The following is a 24628-nucleotide window of genomic DNA, read 5'->3' as shown; positions in this document are numbered from 1 at the left end:
GTTTGCATGAATGTATACGCCACTGTGGGTATGGTTTTGCATGTGTGTTGATTTTGCATATCTCCGTTGCATAGTCTTCGTTTGGAGAGTCTAAAGTTTAGTTTTCAAATCAAGTACACCGTGAGGTCATACATTACGGCTGTTTTTATTAAAAATAAGTGTTTCAAGTAATATGTCAACACCATGAGCCCGTTTTTCTCGCTAATACCCGCTTATTCTACATCATTTCAATTGGAATGTGTCGGCACAACGAATTCAATTTCTTCTTGGAATTCAAAACATTCGAGCTGGCAGATATGTTCTGTATCGCGAGAGTCGTGAGCTCCGGTTTGAATGCGTGGAGGTAATCTTCTTTAATGATAAGTTGAGAGGTGGTCTCATTTATGGAACGAGAAAATAAGGGTCTCTCTCCCAGAGAAACTAAATTATTCATTTCATTGTCCTCGGTGTGAGCCACAGAGATATTTCCTTCGGGAAATCCACTGCTTTCCCATTGTTCGGGTATCTTAGGCCCAGCCGAGCCCATCACTGCGCATTATAAAATAATCAGTTCGTTGGGGCATCGCGGTTGGTCAGTCAACTGTTTACGCAATGATATCCCTAATCCCTCCCCCCCCCTGACTCCCGGTCGTTTAGGTAGTCATCCCCCATATTTGTGAGCGACCTAGTAATTTCAAGAAACCGCGGAAGATGCCGCAACAGTAACTTAATGTCACAGGCATTTGTAGTCGTGCGCGACGCGCCACAGTCCACGTTGGTTAAAGCCACATTTAAACACTTAGGGTGTTTTTACCTTTGACAAATTCCAAGATACTGCGGGAGATGCCGCAACAGTAACTTTTCACGGAGTCATCCGCTGACATTCACTTCAATGCAACAATTTTAGAGTGTAAAAATCATTCGCCTTGACCGGGATCCGTACCCGGATCCTTCGATATCCGTCAAGGTCAAGAGTTTTTAAACTCCGAATGTTGCGTTGATCAACTAATTTGTTTTCATTTTATATGGAAATCGAGATTATGCGATGGCCAACAGGCTTCCCACCGAGAAGACCCGGGTTCAAATCATGGAGACAACAAATATTTTTCAGTGGTATCCCGATCTCCGCTATAAGTGCTTTGTGGAGAGCACTTTGAGAGAGTACGGGGCCCGTCGGAAAGGACGTTAAACTGCGGACCCCTTGGCGCCTTTCGACAAGAGTAGGCTAATGACGACGCTGGGTTTCTCTTCACCCTTCATCCTTTCCCATTCACCCCTAATGGTGCATATGACCTTAGCTCTCGGTCGCCGCCCATAAAAACTGCTACTTCCTTTTGCAAATAAACTTGTAGAACTTCTGACGAAAAATGGCTCAAGCGCTGGCAAGCATCGAGTCCGCGAAGGGAGGGAAACCCCGACCCCAAGGGCGATTCCGACTGAACTCCCTCGTTTTCATCTTACCCCCTCCTCTCCCACCATGCTTCCGCTCCGATTTTGTCCCACCTGCTTCCACTCCCTTCCTTGCACCCACCCCCTCAAACGCATTCGGGCTATCGGATGGGAAAAATCTCCCTCTCTTCCCGGAATTACTCTCCACGGGACGGCTTTTTGAGGTTCTTCCACTTATCCTCTTAGTCCGAGGCGGGGTTGGCCAACCGTGGACATACGTACATGCGCAATGTGAGTTTTGCCTATTGCAGATATCGTGCTAGATTAATAATGTCTTTAAGTTTCAAAATTCTATTGGAGCAACAAATGATTTCCTAGGGAAATCGGACATGAGAAAAGGTGCCGTTTTTAAGATGCCGATTCTACATCTACATGTACTTAATACCCCGCAAGCCGTCGCAAGGACGTGTGGCGGGGGGTGTTAGGGTACCACCCGTAATTGAACAAAAAAGCGCATGCAAAAGTCATAAATTTATACAATCCATGAATAAAATATGGCATATTTTCTCATTGATACCATAGCATTTAGGGTTGAGTAAGATTTTACTGTGTGGGACTTTATCAAAGGTTTTTTTGCAATCTAGGAATTCCCTATCGGCTTGTGTGTTGTTTTCTCCCGATCTATGTATATCGTGAATGAAAAGAGCAAATCGTGATTCGGAAGATCTACTCTTCCCTTATCCGTCCTGGTTGTGGCTTAATAGTTTCCTACTATCTAGAAATCTAATAATGTCACTGACAATAATGTATTCTATTATATTACGAGAGATTGATGTTAAAGAAATGGGTCGGTAATTGGTTGGTTTATCCCTATCGCCGCCTTTATAGATGGGAGTTATATGGGCTAGCTTCCAGTCGCGAGGTACTAAGCTTTCTTCTATAGATTTTCGAAAAACAATTTCTAAAAACGGGGAAATGTCTTCAGCTACTTCCTTTTATATTCTAGCAGGTATTTCTTCCGGACCAGGTGCCTTGTGTGCTTTGATACTACGGAGCAGATGTTCTATTCCCTGCTTGGGCAGTGTTATATCGCTCATGTGTTCCCCGGGTGGGTGTGGAGGATCGTTTGGTGCGTTTGTATTTTTATTTAGTTAATCTTGTGGGAGGGGTGAAGCCATGGGAAATGTATGTAGAGATGCTTTACGTTCCCCTCAATCTCAAGTTCGAATTCATTAATTAATGCAGAAAATCATTTTTAGGATCATTCCCTTTTCATGCTTTGGCTTCAATGCAATAGTGAAGTTGGAATGAAATATAAATTGGAATTTGTATCTCACGGAATGTTGTCCCCCGGTTGATCTTAGGCTGACCTGGTTGGATAATAAGCGACCGGTGATAACTTATAGCGCTATAAAACTTATCCACTCGATTAATAAAGCTAGATATCCGTTTGCTATTAATATGGGAGTATTGTGGTTTATGGCAACTATTGGCACATTCAAGAGTTTTGATTTTGATTGATATCGGGGTTATATTTGATGATAGTATACGGTGGTAATAGGGAATATTAAATTTTTTCCATTTGTTTCAGACTGAGGGCAAGTGGATTTATCACAGGCAGAAGTAGATTAGATTTCGGAAAATATTATTTGAGATACTAATCGAGCTTCGAAGAGCCATTTCAATCCTTCGAAGGGAGCTCTTTTTTCACTCTATGGAATTAACCTTGGCACATTCTACCTAATGGGTCCACTCAAAAAGAAATGACTGATATGCACACGTATCATTAAACCTAATCCAAACGTTCCACTTCATCAAGCGTTGCACTTCAGATTTTTGACCCAGTTAAGAAGAGTCTCTCACCATTCTCAATAAGGCCAACCTTGGAATAACTCGATATTGAGGTTAAAAGAAAGCTGGGCATCCCTACCGAAAGATGACGCCCCAAACCTTAAGACCAACCTTGAGAAGGCTTCAGAGAACATGGAGGAAGGGCTCTGTTATGGCGGTGGAGCTGAGTTCCGATTTCATTACGTGGATGTCGATTACTTCATCTGCATGGTTTCGCAACTTTTAGCTGACAAAGCGAGTATGAGCAGAGTACGAAGCATGAAACACGAACATGACATGATCTATGAATATGAATTCAATGTACTTATTCAAAAAAAGGGAGTTTAATAACGTGAAATGCGATGTTACGTAGCTCATTTTTTCAAATTTTAAACATCCAAACCGAAATATTGAGGACATGTGGAGTGATGTGCTAGGCAGTCAACAAGTTCATACCGAGTAAATTTGTAGAAGACAATTTTGAGCCTAGGTTTTTAGACAGCGGAAATGAGGAAATCATAATGGCGTCAAAGGCTATGTCACGCCAAGATGAAATATGTAAGCATGATGTTTCTAATGGTGAATGGAATGATATTATTTAGGATTAACTGATATCTATGCCTAATTCTAAGAAAACCTTTTGAAAGGTATTGAAGACATTTAAGAAAGGGCTTAAAATTGAAAATGGATCAAAAAGCATTTTGATCCAACGCCAGGGAGTTTTGGGGAAATAAGTCAATGGTTAATTCACTCAGATGCGATGAAGACAAACAAGTAGAAGTCTTTTACAAAAAGGCCAACAATTATATTTTTTCTTTTGAAATGACTCTCCAGATTCTCACCGAATGTCTCCTCTAAAACATTCCCTAATCACTCCGATCCCCAAAAAATATTTCACTTAGTGGAATACAACACCTTAGGAATAGTTGTTAGCTCTAATGCGATCGAAGTCTTTACATCAGCTGTTCCTCGAGGAAGTGTCGTGGGACCTTTTTCATTTCGCCTCTTAGTTAAAGCGGTTCGCCTCATGTCAAAGCGGTGGTTAATTCGTTTTTTAGTGTGATCTGTTATATGCCTACGATTGAGTGATTTTTATAGTTAAGTCCTGGGGATACTGTAGCTTTATCAGATAAATTTACTTTAATACAGCGTTGGTGTAAAAATGGGATTTAGAATTATCCTAGGAGTAGTGCACTTTACCAATACATTTTTGGAAAGGAACTCATTATATTTTGAGCCCTTGCTGCGTAAAAAATGACGGAATACCAAGTGCAGACTCGGTTGAATACTTGGGTATTAACCCTACCCATGTCAAAGTATTATTTTTTGATTAGATATTTATTTAAGTGAGTGATTACCAGTGACTTGAAACAATAATGTTCCTGTCAAAGCCGGGTAAAACGTGTTATGCAATTCATAAATTTTGTTGAGAAAAGGCTGTCATTGGATAGCGTAAGGAACACCACAAATAATTTTGGAGAGTGGTGAAAGATTTCAGAGATAGATTTCAAGGATAAATTGAGGGCGCGCCTCAGGTTTTTAGTGATAGAAATAATCAATTTCCCAAAACATTATTTTAAATAATTGAAGATGGGTCGCGGTGATCTAGGGGTAAAACGTCGGACTACTGAAGGGCCCGGGCTCGACTCCCGGGCAAGCCTCTCTGGGCAACTGCAGCTCCACTATGCTATGCTATGTCATTTTTCGGGTACCAGATCTTTATGGGAAACCATAACCGGGGCACAGGGAAAAGAACTGGCCCCCCTTCCCTGGTGAGTGAATTTCACACGCCGTCGGGCTTAGTACTGGGTGAACTCTACCGTCACCTACCAAACCGACCTTCGGGTTGATTTCCATGTTATCGCTTTTTATAATTAATAACATTGTCATTTAGTCAAACTCATAGTGATGTTGTTTTAGGTAGACCGTATGTAAAGGATAGATGGCCATAATTCGGATCTACATTATACCCTACAGGTCGCCCCAAGGGCGTGTGGCGGGGGGTGTCAGATCACCACCTGTAAAAGGGAACAAAACCACATTCAAAACCAACACAACACGGATTCTGCAATATGAGCGTCAATTAGTTTATCTGACAACTAGGGCTTTAAAAAATGGGTCCTAATACCGACCGTTAGTAATTAGATATTAATTAGAATAGCCCTTAGACCTTTATTTTGTCTATATTATATTCTAATGAGAACTTTAATTTTTTGAAAGAATCACCGCGTGCTATTTCGTCATTTTTTTATTGTTTGAATATGCATTTTTGGGGGTCTCGTACAATAGGATTAACGTATCAAATTTATCGTCCTTATTTCCCTAACACCCCCCGCCACACGCCCTTGCGGCGGCGACTTTCGGGGCATTATGCAGATGTATTTCAATCGTAAGGTTGACTGAATGTTGAATTCCATTCCATTCTTCCTAATCCTCCGATCATTGTTTGTAAAAAGGGGAACTAAGATTCAAAGGAATCCCCAACTAACTGTGAAGTAAAATAAAAGTGGACCCAGGAAACCATTGGTCAAATGGCTCCAAAAATTAAAAATTAAAATTAAAATCCTAAACTCCATTAGTTCCTATAGCTATACCGCCCAGCGTATATACTATCTCTTCGGTCTATGTATTCGTCTCACATCCTGTCCTTTGGATGAGAACAGGAGGAGAGTGGAGTAAGCTCTTTCTTTTAGGCCCTCTTATTCTTTTCTTTCCTTAACAAGTTCATTATATTTCAAGATGGGCCAACCCATCGGGTCTTTTTTTCCTTTTTGCGAACCATACCGTCTCCTTCTTTACTCTTCTAGATACTTCATTCATCACTTAATATTTAAACTTCACCATCTCTGTATTAGTGCGGTGATTCTTTGCTATGGTCATCTAATTCATTGCATGCCTTTGAATTCTGTGTTTATTTAATGAGATGAAGTGGTAAATTAAACTTCCTATTTTTGGTTACACCGATTGTATTTATTGCCCATCCAGTTGTATCGGTCCTTCCTTGTGACGCAGGAGATCCTCAAAACTTCCTGCACAGTATCGGCCCCGAGGCAATAATAGCAGCCCTGTATTCCTTAATCTTGACTGGTTTATCACACTTAGGTTGTAACCTTTAGTGACTCTTGACCTGCAAGCGTGAACGAAACCGAATAAACGGGAAATGTAGTCACAAAAAGAATTAGGTCAGCCTTTAACCTAACAATTTTTTTTATTTTCATTTCCTAGTAATAAATAAAATTAATTAAAACATTGGATTATCATATCACATCAATGAAATATGCGTAGAACACTCACACGCAAGCGTATAAACAGATGACAGTTTTTCAGATACGGTAGTAGATAAGATGTAACCGCGCGTGAAACTGTCTTTAGAAATAAATGGTTCTAATAATATTACTATAAAAGTTAGTAACTAATTACTAAAAAAAGGGAACGAAGAGTTGGCTCACGGAAGATATAGCAAACAATGATTTTTTTCCGAGCAGTTTCACAATTTACAGAAGGAACAGGCCTAATAGATTGGGTGGGGGAGTATTCATTGCAGTAAAGTCACATATTAGAAGCCAACGATATGAATGCGATGCAAATGACATAGAAAGCGTTTGGTGCAACATTAAGGACTACAACGGCAGAAGCCTATTCGTGTGTTCATTTTATAGACCACCAGATTCAAATACAGATGTCCTACACAAGCTCGACGATCAAATAACCACTCTCAGCAGCAGACATAGCAACAGTATTATTATAATCGCTGGTGATACAAATCTATCGTCAATTGACTGGGTCACGTACTGCGTAGGAAAAGCTGCCAAAAACAGAGATTCATGCCAAGAACGCCTTCATACATTCGAAAAAAAACTCTTTAGAACAAATTGTTAAATCACCAACACGGGACCACAGCATACTAGATATCTTTGCGACTTCCATGCCCGAAATTATTACTAAAATATAAATAATGGACGGCATCAGTGACCATAAGGCTATTCTTGTAGAATTAAAAACTAAGTTCGTCAAAATAGACAAAGAAAAGCGTAAAATATACCTATACAATAAGGCAAATTTTAACGGACTACGAGAATATAAAAAAATAGAATTACCAGAATAGAAGACAAATACACTGACAACCAATTCAGAGAACAATTGGAAATATTTCTTAAGTATTTTACGCGAAAGAGTGAAGACATACATCCCATCCTAACTCAAATGCGACGGCAAGGGACCTAGATGGTACAGCGGGGAAGTCAGATCGGCATTAAGAAGGTAAAGAAGGCTACAGTCAAATTTCAAAAATAATTTCAAAAGTGACGATATAGTTTATGTGAATACATCCAAAAAGAAGCTAAAAGAATGTCGTTGTAAGACGAAAAGTATTATGCGCACAGCACTAAACTCTTTCAAATCTAAAATGCTATGCGAACATCTTGAGGAAAATTCAGTCATTCTGGTCCTATGTTAGGGAAATACAGGGTATACGTCCAACTGTTCATTCTTTCAAGACTAAAAACGGAGAATTTATTACAGAAAGCGTGAAAAAGGCAAATATCTGAAACAATTTTTTCCAGAGCGTCTACAATAAAAATCTTCCGAATCACAATTTGGTCTTTACATTCACGATATACATAGATCGGGAGAAAACAACTCACAAGCCGTTGCAGTATTCCTAGATTTCAAAAAAGCCTTTGTTAAGTCCCACACAGTAAAATGTTATCCAACCCTAAATGCTATGGTATCAATGAGAAAATTATTAATTGCATTAGAGACTTCTTGTCAAATCGCAAAAAAATAGTTGTCATAGACGGGTTGTGCTCAACGGATAGAGATGTAACTTCGGGCGTCCCCCAGGGAAGTTTAATTGGGCCTCTTTTGTTCTTAATATACATTAATGACTTAAGCACACACGTTAGTAGCAATCTGAGGTTATTTGCTGACGACACGTCTGTATACTGGGAAATAAGGAGCCAATTAGATCGCGAGCTACTCTCTAGAGACTTAGACAAAATCTCGGATTGGTGCTAGGAATGGGGATTAATGCTTAGCATGGGCAAATGCGCAGTTTTGAAATTTTGGAACAAAGGAATAAGCGAAAAACACACAAACTATGAAATAGAGGGTTTAGTGCTAACTACGGCCAATCAAGTTAAATATTTGAGGGTAGTTCTAACACCACGCCCTTCATGGGGAGCACATATCAGGGCAATATGCGGATCCGTTTACAGTAATTCGGCTTAATAAACGGATGGTGTGGAAATGTAATGAGAAAGTTAAAGAGAGGTGTTATTTCGCTCTAGTTAGGCCACATTTGAAATATTCCGAAAGTATTTCGGATTCTTTGGAGAATATTTGGCAAAAAGAATTAGATAAATTCCAGAGAAAATCCGCCAGATTCGTTAAAAATTGTTATAACAAGAACACAATGGTGACAGGTCTCTTAGGGGATTTAGGTGGGATCCACTTGAAATAGGAAGAGAAAAAGCGAGGCTTAGACTTTTAGAAAGGTTCAGAACAAACGAGTTTAACGATGGCACTAAAGAAATCATTATGATCCCACACTACACAAATCGAAAATAAGCGAGATAGATTCCAGTACAGATAGACACAAATACTCATTATTTCCCCGAATAATCAGGAATGATAATTGTAAGAAACTGGAGTCACTTTAGAAGTATCAAAAACATTGAATTTATAAGTTGGAACAAAATTAAGCATTGCAAAGACATCAGGTGTACGTATTTGTAGATGCATGTGTATGCTAGTTGATAGTTAGTGTGTTTATATGTGTGTGGGTTGTAAAGGTTTTTGCATGAATGCATACCATATTTTGTTTGTGGATTGTATACATTTGTGGCTTTTGCATGCGGGTTTTTCTGAATTCCTGTTGGTGCCCTAACAGCCCCCACCACACGCCCTTGCGGCGGCTTGTGGAGGTAGAAAAGGAAAGAGGACCTTTGAGAGTCGCCTCTTCTTGAGCAAAATAGAGCCATGCTGCAGCATTTATACTTGAAAATGTGTCAAGAAAAGGCATTAATCATTTAAATAAAATTATTAAGTTTTCCCGACAGTGGTTGGTCATAGCAAGCTTCCGTGTTTTCGGAAAACTTCGGTGAGGAGATATAATTCAATAGCACATTATAATAATTTTACGCGACCTGGCTTTTAACTCATTTTTCGCGTATACACGCATAAATTTATAGATATCAATGTGCTATTGTGCATTACATCAGACCCTCATCTCCTGACCTTTAACTGGCTACCCATTCACAGAGGATATCTCTGAAGCTCCCTGGTGTTTTTGCGCAGCTGGTGCCGCTCTTTATGTTTATTGCGTGGGATATTTGAGCACTTCAGTTCTTATTTAGAGTAAGCGTCAATGTGTATGGGCAATTAGTGCTGCTTTCAATTTCTCCCTGTCGTAGAATTTTACGTCGAATGAATTTAGCGTCAGCGTAAAGTTAATTTGGAGAATGAAAATCTATTGAGCCGAGAGATTTCTTGAGTTTTAACTAAAAATAGGGAAAATCCATCCATCAAATAAACTTGCAGTGTTAAAACCCAGGAAACATTTTATTTAGCAGTTGATAACTTGCGAAATTTGAATATTAATTTTAGTAGTTGAAGTATTTTAATTTCACCAACCCTGCTCTTCAAAAGGTTTCTCTGTACTCTAATGACTGATGGTAACCAAACGTCCACTACCATGCGATACGACCGGGCAGTGGCTTGCTCGAGGTGCAGATGAAACAAGGATGCATATCACATATGAGGCGCCCTGGTCCTTCAAGTGTAATCGCCACTGAGCTTATTTTTATAGATAGTTTGTGATCTCGTTAATTTCTTTTCTTATTGCTTTTGTTTTACTTAATATATTAGTGTCATTGTAAAAAGGATTAGCTTTGAGAGGCGCATTGGAGGATTTTGATATGTGGGTTAGAAGGAATTTAAACATTGAATGAACGGAAAGAGAACGGAGAACTTCTAGGCAGGTTTGGGATGGATAGAAAGTCAATAGGAAAAACTCAAATGGAGGAAAGAAATGTGGATTCAGAGCATATTCAGTGGCAATTGAATGTTGGAGACGTTAATAGAAGGGAAAAATTCTGCTTTGTTGCTGTGAAACTTAGCGAAACATTCAATTGAAACGTCTTCACGACACCAATTTTACTTGAGCGTGAGCAAACTCGGCACCCATCTGGCATACAGTTCTCTCATGTCCATATTTTCAGTAAATATGAAATGTATCGCACTTTTTGATATGCCTACTATGTCTGCTAGTTGGCGCACTTTCAGTCGACGATCATCCAGTATTACTTGGTCGATTTTCTTCACCGTTTCTGGAGTCGTCACCTCGTTTGGTCGACCAATGCGATGCTCGTCTTGACAGCTCGTATGAAGTCTGCTACCCAAAATCTTACTGTTGTAACGAAGGAGCAGACTCACCCAGAGTAGAATCCAGTTCAGCTTTTATATTGGTTGGGCTGAGGCCTATCAAATAAAAGTATTATGTCACATAAGGATGACCAATGTTCTCCATTTTCACAAATTCACTGAAAAAGTTCACTATTGATGGCTACCAAAGAAATAATTAGCAACGTGTTTTCTTCTAACTTAAAACATATGCTTTATATATTGGGTATTTCGAGTACAGTGATATTTTTTCAAACAACTACCGCCATGTCTAGGTCAGATGGGGAACTTATGGGGCCACCCTCGTATGTATGCCAGTTCTCACGCTGGCCCTGCGTTCATCAAAACATAACGAAACAAGTAAAATACTATAAATGGTTTGGATTCATTGCCGATCTAAAGTGCTATCTTCTGTCGCAGTGACATCGCGGGTAATTCTGTTAAGTCCTTAAAATTACGGAAAGTAATTGCCAGTGGAAATGGTGACTACGATGGGAAGCTGGAAGGAGCGCAACTTATTTTATATAAGGACTCAAAGAAACTCTTCTAAAAACAAAGGCTGAAATAATGAGAACAGCACGGGAAAGCACGTGGAAGACTTCCGCAAGGAACATTGAAATTGGGAGGCTCCCAAAACGGAATGTTTCCCGTCGTGATAAGCGTGGGGTAGGTAAAGAATTACTGTTGTCTTCGTAACAAATGGGGGAAGAAAAACGTCACAAAACATGACAGCAACACCTAGATTTGTTTAGTATAAAAGTGATTAAGGTCCAGTTCCTTCATTAGCCCTGAATCACTCTTCTTCCAACCAATTTCATCCGTACCTAGTTATACAACGTACCTTGCACATGACTTAATGGGCATTTTGTCGGAATTCAGCTTGACTATATGACCACGCATTATTACTGTTTCACGGTAGCTTTGCGTAAATAGTGATCGAATCCGAATATTCTTGTAGATCTAACATAGGTTTTTGTAGGCTGAAACATACACTCTTAACATACTAATGTTCTTTATTAAATTAGGTTGGTCAACTATTGTTGAATATACCTGTATTATCATTGGTTCAACATCGTCAAATACTTGCAATTGTTTACATCTACATCTACTTAATACCCCGTTTACTGGATAAATGTCTGAAATATTCAGTTGACACTAAGCTATTTTCGTAAATTTTCAGATCCGTCATCATGAACTTGTATGTCGTGATTTTGTTAAGTAACCTCGACATTTTAGCAATTCAGTGATAAAAGTTATTTTTTTCATTTGGCTAGCCAATTCCTAGTCAATAGTTGGCCACCAATGGTCTAATAGATGTCTGGACATACGCATATTCCCGAATTGGAATGCAGCAGTTGTTGTTGATCAATGGTATAGTGATACTTTAAGTCTTAATGATCATAATCTTGCGGTGAACCAGGAGAGATTTTTAAAACTGTAATCTGTTGCCATCCCTGAGCATTATGGGGTGCGGCATTGTTATATCCTGATCATAAAAATCCCGCTTTAACCAGGTGATTGACATAAGTTCATGAATGGTTTTTAAGCACTCAAGAATTAAATTTAGTTAATCATCCAAAGTTGTTTTTGCAGTGGAGCATGGGGAAGTTTGCACCAATCCGGACAGGATGCGTGGGACGTGCATCGGGATACGGAGCTGCCCACCGCTCCTAAGCGCACTCCAGGCCAAACCCTTGCCTCAGTCCACCCTGGACTTCCTGAGGAGGTCCCAGTGCGGGTTCCAAGGCAGGGATCCCCTGGTGTGCTGCCCGTCCAGCGATCGACCACCCACGGGCACCACCGCCCCACCAGTATCAAATGAGAACGAGGTGACGGAGGACGTTAGCCAGCACCGGTCACTCAATCTCCTCCGACTGGACATATGCGGCCCGGTGTCCGAGGATCGAATCATCAACGGAATGGAGGCCAACCTGATGGAGCTTCCGTGGATGGCTCTCCTGGGGTACACCGTCCGTGAGTGTTCACATTTTACAATCTCGACTTTGTTTTGATAGGTTGGGACTTTTTCCCAAATTCGAGCCATTAACATGCGAAATTTTCACATTCGATGAATGGTATGGCACAGGATTGTCAGGCATTTTTGTCAAATTTTTCTCGGAAATGGAAACTTCGTGGCTGAACTGGTACTATTTTCCGGTTACCGGAAAGTCAAATCAGTCGTAATCTCACCATTTAACGGGTTGTCCAAAGTCATCACCTATCGATTTTTTAAGAATAAATAATTAGTTGACCAGTCAGCCAATGTAGATCATAACTTTTTAAGTGTATTACAGGGTTTACATTGGTTGGGTAAACCATAACCGATGGATTGTATTAAGGATCTCAAAGAATTAGAACACTAATTTAAGGTAAAAATAAATCTTGTTTTTTTTTCTCCAAGAGCTTATTTAAACAAATATGGTTCCTCAATCACAGTGAAACATCATTATTTGCTATCAAATCTAATTGCTTACATTGCACAGAAGGTTACACTTTCAGAAGTCTGCTGACTTCCAATTAATTTATGTACTTGAAAGCGTTTTTATAATTTGCGCGCTTCCGAAGTTCGTTCATAACTTTTTGGAGAAGAAAAATTATCAGAATCGCGTTGGTATGGAAAATCATTAAGTGGAGTTGTTACACTTACAAGGTATTCTTTTTCGATCACTCTCTTTGCTGTGAAATTTTTTTATAGCTGTTACATTGCTAATCCAAGGATATGAGAATACGTATAACGCTATCATTTCTTGCCAGCGAATTAAGATCCTATTCCATTATTTAATAGGGTTATTGAATCATATTAAAAACCTATTTGTTTTCGCCTTTATCTCTACAGGAAGTGGATCGCCGTTTAAATGCGGAGGGAGTATAATCAACGACCGATACATCTTGACAGCTGCTCACTGCGTCACTCGCCTTCAAAGTAATCTACGCCTGTAAGTACCTTGTGTCTTATAAAATTTAATTTAAAGATTTATTATTTCGATACATTTTAAAAAAGAGAAGCTTGGGGCTATCCCCTCCGTACATTGGTCCTGTATCCTCTCAAAATCGACTATTTTGCTTCCAAAAAATCCTAGTATTACATAAATGATGTAAAACCATGTGAAATGATTCAAGCGTCGCCATATGGACTGACGAAAGTATGACATTTAGCGGAAGCATGGAGACGTGTTCTAGTGCTATGTAAACGCAAGTTAAGACAGCGTGTTGTTTTAGAATTTTTGCCTTCACCTCATCGTCCGATATGTAATGGTTACCCTTGAGGTATCTCTCTAATTGAGAAAATAGATAAAAATCGCAAGGCGCAAGATCGGGGGAATTAGGAGTGTTTGTTTTGGTCTCGTCTGTGAGACGGCGTGGTACCCATCGTGCCACGGTATTTTATACCCACATTTTACGGTAACCCAATAGTTCAATAACGAAGCCAACATATCCCTTGGATATTCCAATATGGTTTGCGATACGCTTTTGAGTGATTCGCCGGGCATTTCAAATCAATTCTTTGACGAGTTTGCGATGTTTATCGTCTGTGGCAGTGATCGGACGTCCGCTGCGTGTTTCATCAAGAGTTATGGATTTTCTAGGCTCGCAACCACGAAATTTTACTATCCATCGATTTACAGTTGACCTATCAACAGAATCCTCACCATAAACAGCCTTTTCGCGATGATCAATCTCAGTATGAGTCACTTTTTCAGCTGTTGGAAATTTGATGACAGCACGCTGTTTAACTCTCGTTGACATTGCCCTAGAACACGTCTCCGTACTTTCGCTTCTAAAAATACACTGGTTGAATCTAACGACCTCAAGCCTTCGCATGCGTGTTGAGGGGGAATGTTACTTCCACATGCCATCAGGAGTGCTTCTGGAGGTTATTTTGTTTTTGGTCTACAAGCATGTGTGCATTAGGATTCAGCCTAACCTCGTAAGTAATCATTTGTGAATAAATGCAAAGGTTTCACTTTACTTCTCCATCTGCATTGTAATCTGCAAGTCACAGACTGTTAAATGTTGCTTGTATTCTCTCTAGCATTGGAATGCTGATTAATTCAAATAATTACATTTTTTTGCAAATGATATCATTCACTTAGTTTATGAGTAATAATTGCTGCTAAATTATTGACCTCCTAAAATTATCACTTATTATTAGGCTGCACTCATTATCATAATTATAATCGTGTGCAAAGCGTTTCCTTTTAGCCTTCATTGCTGCCGTGCCGTGATTTGAAGTTCATAATTCTTAAAAAATTCTATAATTTTTTGTAATGATTTAAAATTATTTTATGATCGTTTAATAATATTTTTTATTCATTTTAAATTTTATATTTTTTGGCCGCTGATATTTCTGCCTGTTTCCTAATCCCTCATCTTTCGCAGTGTTTCAGTAAGAGTAGGAGAGCATAATTTGACCTCTCCCATTGACTGCCAAGTGGACGAAGAGAGCGAGGACCTTGCTCAAACCTGCTCTCCGTCTCCTCAAGACATACCAGTCGAGCGAGCGATACCGCACCCAAGATACGTGGGCAAGCCGAATCTGCAATACGACATTGCCCTCGTGCGGCTCACTAGACCTATTGACTTCACTCATGGTAAAAATAATGATTAACCTATTGGTAATATTAATACACCTATTGACAATGAAAATATGTAAAATTCCTTTAATTTACACGTTTTTCGTATTTTAATAATACTCGAATCATAAATCCCTTTAGGAAAACTTCCGAGTAACCAACTTTATGTGTTAAAATTTAAATGAAATGAATGAATGAAATGATGAAATTCATCGCAGTAAGATAAAATTGACTCCCGAAATAAAACCTAAGGATATTGATTTACAACTTCTGCATAAATATAATAACAGAGTACACCGTCCATTTCTATTTGATTGTACTTTCAATGAAACGGACCATGGTTTCCAGGACCTTTATCGTTCATAAAGTAATTTGGTTGGGGTTCGCGAGCATTTAAATAGCAATGAAAATTAGGGAAATGATGAGATGAGATGTTGACGTTAAAACGATAAACCTTCGGAAGAGAATTAAAAGGAGGAGGTGAGGGCATAAATTGGGTCAATAGTGTTCGGGGAAGGGCTTTTCTCTTCGTGGCTATACACATAATATTAACCCTGAATTGATTGTTCGATTGATTGTTCCATTTAATTCATATTTCTTCATTTACGTAATCCTGCCGAGCAGATGATATTCCAGACAAGCCCGATAACTGAAAAATGTGTGTATTACCATCATATTTCATAGATCCTATAAGACACTACGTCCTGCTTATATTTATATTTATTCGAATATTATAATAACAGCATTAATGCTATATTTTTGGAGGACAAACCTATCAATAGTAAGGGTACGAGATACGTGGGTACGTGTAATAGGATGTATGTACGTTAGAAACTGGAATGAGATGCATAAATTGCGTGAGTGAATTTTGTTCTGAGCGTGTGTTTCTCTGAAATTTGTCATCCAAGGTTCCAGTAAATGAATCATTGAAATTTTAGAAAGCTGTGCTTCAAATTGGATATTTTAATATTAATCATTTAAGTGTTTCAGTACGATATGTGTGTTATTAATTATTTATCCAGAGAATTTCCGTAACTAAATCCTAAATGTAGAATATTATCGTCAATAACACTCATAAATATTTCTACTGTTTTATTTACCGTTCTCCGGCCAATTTTATAGTATCACCTAACTTTCTTTTCATACGTAATATTTTTTTGTATTTCACTTGTGCAATTTAATAGCGACTATGAGATAGCATCTGTTAATCTTTGTTGTGTTCCTTTAGGTTAAGCGGCAACTCATTTATCAGTAAAATTTTAATTAAAGTTTGAAATATTATAAAGTTTTCTCTGAATATATTTCTCTTTTCTTTCGATTTATGTGATATGTTACTTTTTGATGGCATTAAAATGTTATGTGCGCAGGTTTTTAATGTTACACATTCCCTTTCAATCTTAATAATGTTTTTGTTCCATCGTTTTAGACGCCGTGCGGCCGATTTGCCTCCCCGTTAATCTTGCCCAGCAGACTCAAAATCTTGTCGGCAAAAAAGTGGTCGTTTCAGGATGGGGAGCTACAGAGAAGCGTAAGTTTTTCTTAACTAATTAACATTTTAGTCTGTATAAATCCTAGTGCAGAAAGCAGCTCTAATATAAGTTCAATGAGTAAATATTAATTTAAAAATGTAAGGTGATGAAGGTGATATGATTAAAGGTGATTTTACAACGAGTTAGAAATAACCTCCGACTAGAACATATTCGATGGAGCTATTTCTGCAATAACCATTAATTAATTTACGATAATGTGCAATATAAATACGCAATAATGTCGAGAACATAATCATCAAAAGCTTATAAAATAATTTCACAGATCTTTATTAAGTTTTGAAAACTCTATTTAAATAAATTGAAAGAATCGCCATTGTTTTATTTTTCATGTCTTACTCTAACTTTACTGTAGAGATGCCCCTGCAGTAGGCAGCTCTTAGTCCACGAACGTCCCCAGGACTTAAAATAACTTAAATTTTGAAAAAAAGCATGATAATAGTCGAGGGTTGTTTTCGTCAATGACGACTGGTGGTTTACATGAAAAACATGAAAAGCACCTCCCAAATGCAACTCATTCCGTACACGACTAAAAACACACATAATGAACGATTCAGCGAGTGATTACGAGTCCTCTGGCCATTAAAGTTTAAACAAGTCACCTTGTGCGTGCTGACCAAAGTTTTGAGCAAACACGGTGGCATTTACTGCATTAAGTATCTCTCTAATCAGTATGTTACTCCGGAAAATATCGAGCTTAAATTACTTTGCATTATTCAATAACATTATACTATCATGAAAAAGTATGTTAGAGGCGATTAAAACTCATAGTTGGTAATATAAACATTCGGATGACATGGGATTGATTATCCCGTATGAAACCTTTTGAAACCTATGACCCATCAAAATTAAAATGAGAATTCGTACAAAAACTAAAATTATAATATCAAAATAAGATTATGATATCCGTTTGTTTGAATATTTAACCTTACTGCACCATAAAGAGCTCACTATGCGTTTAGTTTTACCACGATTCAGATGGTATGATAGTCGACCAATAAATTAGATTAGTAGTACTCATCTGGGATAACGCCTGAAAAGACTTCAACGACATAATTCATCAGGGAAGTTCCAAATACTTATAATTTAAATGAAAACTCATAAGGCACTAAAGATCAGCAATCCGAATGTTCAACTCGATTTATTCAGACTCCACCCCAAGGAAGTATCGACTGTTGGTCTTTATCAATGGCCTTTTCACTCACATTAATTAATGATAACAAACTAATCATCGCATATACTTTGTTCTAATCTCAACACCGTAGTTCCACAAAGATAGTGGCATTCGGCACATGATGAAATGGTTTAGAAGTGTGGGTGCCTAGGGAGGATTAAGTTGCCAAACGTTTCACTCGAGTCGCAGGAAGCAACTTCATGAGCGAAGATGACGTTCGCTGCGGCGTGAGGCGAAACGTTGTCATAACATGCTTCGCACACATTCGAAAGTGGTCATTATCGGATCGTAGGAGAAGACCGCGATCAATGATGTAACACGGACAGAGGATATCATAACAGCTCATGATAGAACTATACCATAGACTACTTACAGAGTTAAGGGTTTTCTATTTCATTCACGGTTATCTGCGAAATAAAGACAGCCTTTGTACGGCCCCTTACGACGATTGTCTTCTCCGAAACTCACTGTCGCCCTTCATCAATTCCTTCTTTATTTTTTCCTCCCTTCCATCTGCCTTCTTGCCGTCCAAAAAGCCAATTCTGTTCCTTTCTATTGCACTCTCATCTAGTAATCTCCGCTCTGTCCTGTCATTCTACATCCAACTTCCGCTAAACATTCACTCGACCCACTTATTTCGTCCTTTCCGGATCATCCAGCAATGCCCTGTCACCTATCATCAAATTTACAACCTCTTCGTTAGTCATTCCCTTTAGCCAGAGTACCATTCCTGCAGTGTTGTCTTCACCGGCTTCTCAAAATCCTTCTACACTTTATTCGAAAGAGGAGGATTTTGGATCATTCAGCGTTATACTCCATAACTTCTACCATCGTGTTCTTCCTTTCATTATGGGCTTTTGTTAACGATTGTGCCGCAGAATATACCTAATGTTTTGCCTCCTCTTTCTTGTGAGAGTTGTATGGAGGTTTCTTTAATCAACCAGCTTCGAAAGAATTCCTTGAATATTTACTGTCAATGGTTATAATCTTTATTCGTGAAAACATTTCCTTATCTATTGTTTCCAGTTTTTTTCTCTTGTCAAATTGTTGCTCGTGACCAAGAATCATAAAATATTCCCCCTCCGAAACGAAGCTTTGCTTTTTAAATGAGAGCTGAGTTCTAAAATTTATGTTCTCGGACCTTTTGTTTATTTTGCCGTTTTAAGAGTGTAAGAATAAATCCAATTTGTTCTGATTAATAATATGAAACCAATTGTAGAACAATCAAAAATTAAAATCCACCAGTAATGAATGTTTTTCATTTTATTTGCAATTAGATAGTCTGTTAAACAAAATTTTACTGTTTTCTGGGCATAAAAACAAATCTTTTAGTATCTAATGAAAACTTAAGCCTCTTCTACATGTATATATCAGTCTGTTTGACTAAAACACGTTTTGAAATTGCTTTGGTTATTTCCAATTCCCCCTTTTATCGTGTTTTCTCAAATTGGAGACACCTTGCTTAATCACTTCCTCGCAACCGAAAACGATTGATTAACCCCCGTTTATTCATTATCACCGTGCTTCTTTACTAGATAAAAAGCGTGGGAATTGCTCAATGGTTAGTACAGGGTATCCTTAATTTTTATGGACCGTTTCGGGTACTTGGGGTTCTTTTACTCGTCAGTATTGGTGGCTTCGTACAACAGGAGGCACGCTTATTGCCACTAATCTCTTCGGCGATATTTTCATATCTCTTTGCTTCATCTGTTGTTGGTTATTATCTGCAATACACTCATTGATTATTCCCAATTTACTCTATCCAACGCCTTTTCGAAACAGACATAAACATCCTGATTGTATTCTATATTCTTCTCTGATAGTGACCTCATTACTGGCATGAAATCAGACGTGCCTCTCCCCTTCCTGATCCCAAACTGACCATCCCCTAAGTAATTATTTGACCGGCTCTTCTTCCGCTTGTTGATAATCCCGAGAACCACTATAGCTGGGGGCGAAATTAGACTTATCGTTCTGTAGTCCTCATATATTAATGCATTACCCTTTTTTGGAATAGAACTATTACTGATCTGACGAAGTCTTCCGGCCAAATTTCTCCTACATAAATTCCACGAATTAGTCCATGAATACTCTCCTGCCCCACCTTTTCCTGAACTTTTAAGTAGTTCTGCGGGAATGCTTTTTACCCCACGTCCTTATTTGATTTCAATTCGCCTAGTGTCCTTTCTATCTCTCTCTCCATCATTAATCATTTAGAATTCGAGATCCTCTCTTTTTCTTTCGCAGGAGCATCATACTTTGTATTAGAGCTTGTAAATGTAATAAGGAATATTGCTGTAGCATGTATTGGTATGTTATGCATAATATATGTATTTATAATATGTGTATGCATTGTATGTGTATATGTTGTACGCATTGTGTTATAGTTAGTAAGTGAACTAGGCAACTAATGCATTGTGTAGTTGTATGTTAGTCCTAAGATGTTATCGCTATTGATGTATACTTTGTGAAATTGATCTATTTGAGTCTGGTAGTTCATATTCGTAAATTAGTCCATCAATAGTCTTCTTTCCGTCTTTTCCTAAACTTTTAAGTAGTTCCACAGGAATATTTCCCACCCTAATGGACTTATTTGATTTCAATTCCCTCAATCCCGCTATTCTCGCCATTGATTAAATTTGGGCCTAAACTATCCTCTTCTACGTCATACCGTATTCTCTTTCTATGTCATATATTGCTGGCCTAATATTTTAATCATACAGTTTCCCTCTTTTTTACTTCAATCTCTCTTGAATCTTCTCCGGTTTATCTCATTTTTTTCCTGACTGATCTGTGATTGTTATCTCAAAGTTTCCCATTTCACTCCCTGACAGTGTTGTACCCTTCCTGTATAGCACACTGATTTCACCCGTCCTCTGTAAAAGGTCCACATCTTTGCACTGAATCCTTCATCACGCTTTTTTTGCTCTATTTGTCACCCTCCTCATTTTATTTTTGAACTCATTATGTTTCTTGCTACCTAGCTCTGTATTCTTTCTTTGTCTTCTCTATATCTCTAATCATCTCGTACATAATCCGTGGTTCCCTCGTCCTTTTTCTTCTAACAGTTCCTATAGTTGAACGTTCGGCCCTTGATATCCCTTCCTTGTTATTTTCCCACTTTTCCTCTATAGTGCCCAGCTTTCCTTTCTCTCTCTCATGATTGTTTATACGGCCTCCTGGAACACCTTTTCTTTATTGCGAATAGTGCTATTACGTTCCATTCTTTAAACCGTCTTCCCAGAACTACGCAGTAGCCTAGGGAAGCTGTAAAATGAAATGTTCTAAATCTTTCAAACCAAAAGTATTCGTAAGTCGAAAGAAAAAACGTGCCAGTGCCATTCAATTAAATAAAACAGTTTCTGGCGTCACTTGGTGGAAATTCTTCATATTGAACTTAAAATTAAACCACTTGGCTTTTCCACATAGGAAAAATGTTTATTTACGACCTCGGTTTCGTTATGGTATAGCATCATCAGGTAAAAATACAAGTCAAACACAGAAAATACACACACACACACACACACACACACACACACACACACACATATATATATATATATATATATATATATATATATATCTGGACGGAGGGGTAGAGGAGGGAGGGAGGAAAGCAAGGATTGACTGATGTAGGAAGAGGATTGGTAAGATTGATAAATTAGCAGGCTGGGAAAAGAAATTAATACAATGTTGATAAAGGTTTTGCTTGGCGTCGGGTAGGTTGGCAGAGGAGTGGGTTAATGCGAACGGCACTGGGTAATTAGGTGATTAAGTAGCAGGCTGGGAGGGGTCACTACATTGTTGAAAAGTTTTTGCTTGGTGTCAGTTTAGTTGGCAGATGGGTGAGGAAAATCTAATAACGGGGAACGTGAAGGGTAAAGAAATTCGTTGGTCAAAACATCTCCGTAATCCATGTGCTACAGTATTTCTAATTGCTCCAGCGCATCAAGGCGGTGGCCTATCTTCTCAAAGTGCAGGATTTCGGGGCTGAAATCGCTGCTGTGACCACAGTCTCTCAGATGCTTGGCGAAGAGTGAAGTGGAGATGTTTTTTCTAAAGCATGCTCGGTGCTCCTTTATTCTCGTCTCAAGTCTCCTTCCCATCTGGCCTATGTATATCCGGTTGCAGTCTTTGCAGAGGAGTTTGTATACCCTACTCTTGTGTATGGGTTTAACTTGGTCCTTCGTGTGGCATATCAGGTTGATTAATTTTGTTTTATTGTAGAAGGCGGGTCTCACCTTTTCTTTTGGGAGGATTCTTTGTACTTTTAATGACAAGTGGCCAAGAAAAGGGAATCTCCGCCACTGTGGCTGGTTTTCTGCAGATGTGGGAGGCTATACAAGGCTAACTTGGCTAAACGGGATAGTTTCATGTTGTAAAGCTTGTGAATCAACACTTCTCTATACCCATTGTTCACCACAATCTGTTTTATGATTCTGAGTTCTTTAAGAGTGTTCACTTTAGACATGGGATGGAACATGGTTTGTGTACCATGGCGTTGAAGGCTGATAATTTTTTAGAGAAGCAGTGCCTAGAATTATGGTGAATGACTTGGTCTGTATAACATTTCTTCCTGAAAATGGAAAAATCGAACGTATTGTTTTTTATTTTAATAGTTTAATCTAGAAATTTGAGGGATCTATCTGCTTCTAATTCCTTGGTAAATTTGATATGTTTATCTCTGGAATTAAGGAAATTTAAAAAAACTGTCTAATTGTCGGTCATAACCCGTCCAGACGCAAAAAACATCATCTACATATCTGTACCAACAACGAAACTTAGGTAGTTAATAAAAATTTTTTCTATGTGGAAAAGCCAAGTGGTTTAATTTTAAGTTCATTCGATTAAGTTAAGCTGCATAAAAGTTCCCGTAGTGCCAATAAATAGTATCGCTGATTGTTTAGGATTCACCGACTTCCTTAGTACTTTAATTTTCTCCACGTCTCCTTCCAGTTCAACCATCTCCGGTACTCTTAAAAGTCTCAGTACCGGTGATGTCTTATGAACAATGTGCCGAGGCATTCAGGGGCGTGGTTCCCATCTCGACCGTCAGTCAGCTCTGCGCCGGAGGAGTGAGGGACGGCGGGGACTCCTGCTCCGGCGACTCCGGGGGCCCGCTCACTTTCTACGGCGAGATCCAGAGAAGCACCCGGACCATCCAGCACGGGATCGTGTCTTACGGGCCCAAGAACTGCGGGTCGCCCGGTCAGCCCGGGGTCTACACGAGGGTCGGACACTTCATGAAGTGGATCCTGGAGACGATAAAGCCTTGATGTAGTATTTTGTATTTTCGCAACTGTCGAGTGCGTGCCTCCATCTCCCTCGGCCAAAATGAACTTATTTTGCTTGGAAAGGAAAGGTGCAAAGAGAGCACAGAGTATTTGGGTGGTGCACCCAGCCTCTCAGATTTTCGACGTGGACCCCAGGATGCGAGAAAATGAAAAGTGCCGTACGGAAAGTTATCGATCAATTTGGAAATTTCATTTGGACGGGAAGATGCCAGCAGTCATGATTCCGAAACAGTCATCCACGGCGGGTGCAAAACGTATTCCCTTGCCGCATTCTTTTTACCCCGGCCACCGTAAAAAAATACATCCGGGGGGTGGGGGGGAGGAGGACTTGGCCACCGACTTATCAAGGATTTGATAAACATCTTCTGATGAACATCGCCGTCATTATGTGTGAATTGGATATTAATGCGTCCCTTTAATGGTTAGATAGCTTTTTATGTTTGCCACAGGATAGCTTGAATCGAATTCAGCTTGATATATTTCTTAAATAAGGTCTTCAAAAATGTCTGCGTTTTACGCGTTTAACTTTTTGTTGCCCAAAACCACATAAGAAACTATGAACTTATTTCTAGAGTAATTGAGCTTGTTGCTCTGTTGGTTTGGAGACGGGATTCTTTATTTTTGCAAAGAGAGGAGAGAGCCATGACCATGGTGGGACGTCGTATGTGGTTTAACAAAGTGTCGGAAATCATTTGTTGGTCTTAGGATTGCGACGATGAGTATTGCAGTTAGAAAAATATTCTTAATCAATGTGGATTTACTGGGTATTTTGATAAAATTCTAGCCTATGGTCCTCGACGAGACGAGGTTAAGAGGTTTGACTCGTAAGGGATGCAATTGCATCCGAAGTAATCTGCGCATGAGTGTGGCACGATTGAAATTAAAACTTTTATCCGACAAAAATTTTGCTTAATAATTGAAAACAAAGACACAATGACCAAGGACAATATTTTTTTGCAAAATTATTTTTCCGCACTACTCAAGTTTAGATCTGGCATTGATGTATTCTTCTATGATAATTATTCTTGTATGTGTTTTAATAAAAGAAAGATTGTTAAATACTTTCGTTGCCGATATTGGCTTTTGATTTTGTATTTTATTTTTATTTCTCTTTTGTATCCGTCGTATTTGACTCATGCCCTGATGTCATTAAGATGGGATTGATTTTTAACCAAAAATGGAAAAGGTAAGTCTATGTGGTCATTAGCGTAAGTATTCCCTGAGTGCGAGGAGTGATTCGTGTTGACGAGGTCTTGTTTATCAAAGTGAATTTTCGACCCAAATAAAACCAACGCAACTATTCCTACCGCAATCCAATACAAGTTCTCCTTCATCATCTTTTTTCTACATCTACATAATACCCCGCAAGTTGCCGCAATGGCGTGTGGCGGGGACTGTTAGGTCACCAGCCGTAAAAAGGAACAAGGCGATCATGCCAAA

The 24628-nt window shown here is 38.9% G+C and overlaps 1 protein-coding gene across 2 annotated transcripts in view; it reads left to right on the top strand.

Moving 5' to 3' along the window:
• LOC139695766 (serine protease ea-like) overlaps positions 1-24249 on the top strand; it is a 44083-nt gene extending 19834 nt beyond the window's left edge. The window contains exons 2-6 of one of the 2 annotated variants that reach the window (XM_071594543.1): positions 12181-12573; positions 13436-13535; positions 14980-15191; positions 16600-16701; positions 22851-24249. In XM_071594543.1, coding sequence (XP_071450644.1) covers positions 12181-12573; positions 13436-13535; positions 14980-15191; positions 16600-16701; positions 22851-23170 — 1127 coding nt within the window. In that variant the 3' untranslated portion in view covers positions 23171-24249. The remainder of the gene's footprint in view (positions 1-12180; positions 12574-13435; positions 13536-14979; positions 15192-16599; positions 16702-22850) is intronic. The other variant, XM_071594544.1, reaches the window with a different exon arrangement.
• The last annotated feature ends 379 nt before the right edge of the window (positions 24250-24628 follow it).

The sequence above is a fragment of the Hetaerina americana genome, unplaced genomic scaffold (assembly GCF_022747635.1).
Source record: "Hetaerina americana unplaced genomic scaffold, ioHetAmer1.1.p SCAF_63, whole genome shotgun sequence".
Classification (NCBI taxonomy): domain Eukaryota; kingdom Metazoa; phylum Arthropoda; class Insecta; order Odonata; family Calopterygidae; genus Hetaerina; species Hetaerina americana.
Note: the sequence above shows the minus strand (reverse complement) of the source record. Positions and strands in the feature narration are given on the sequence as shown.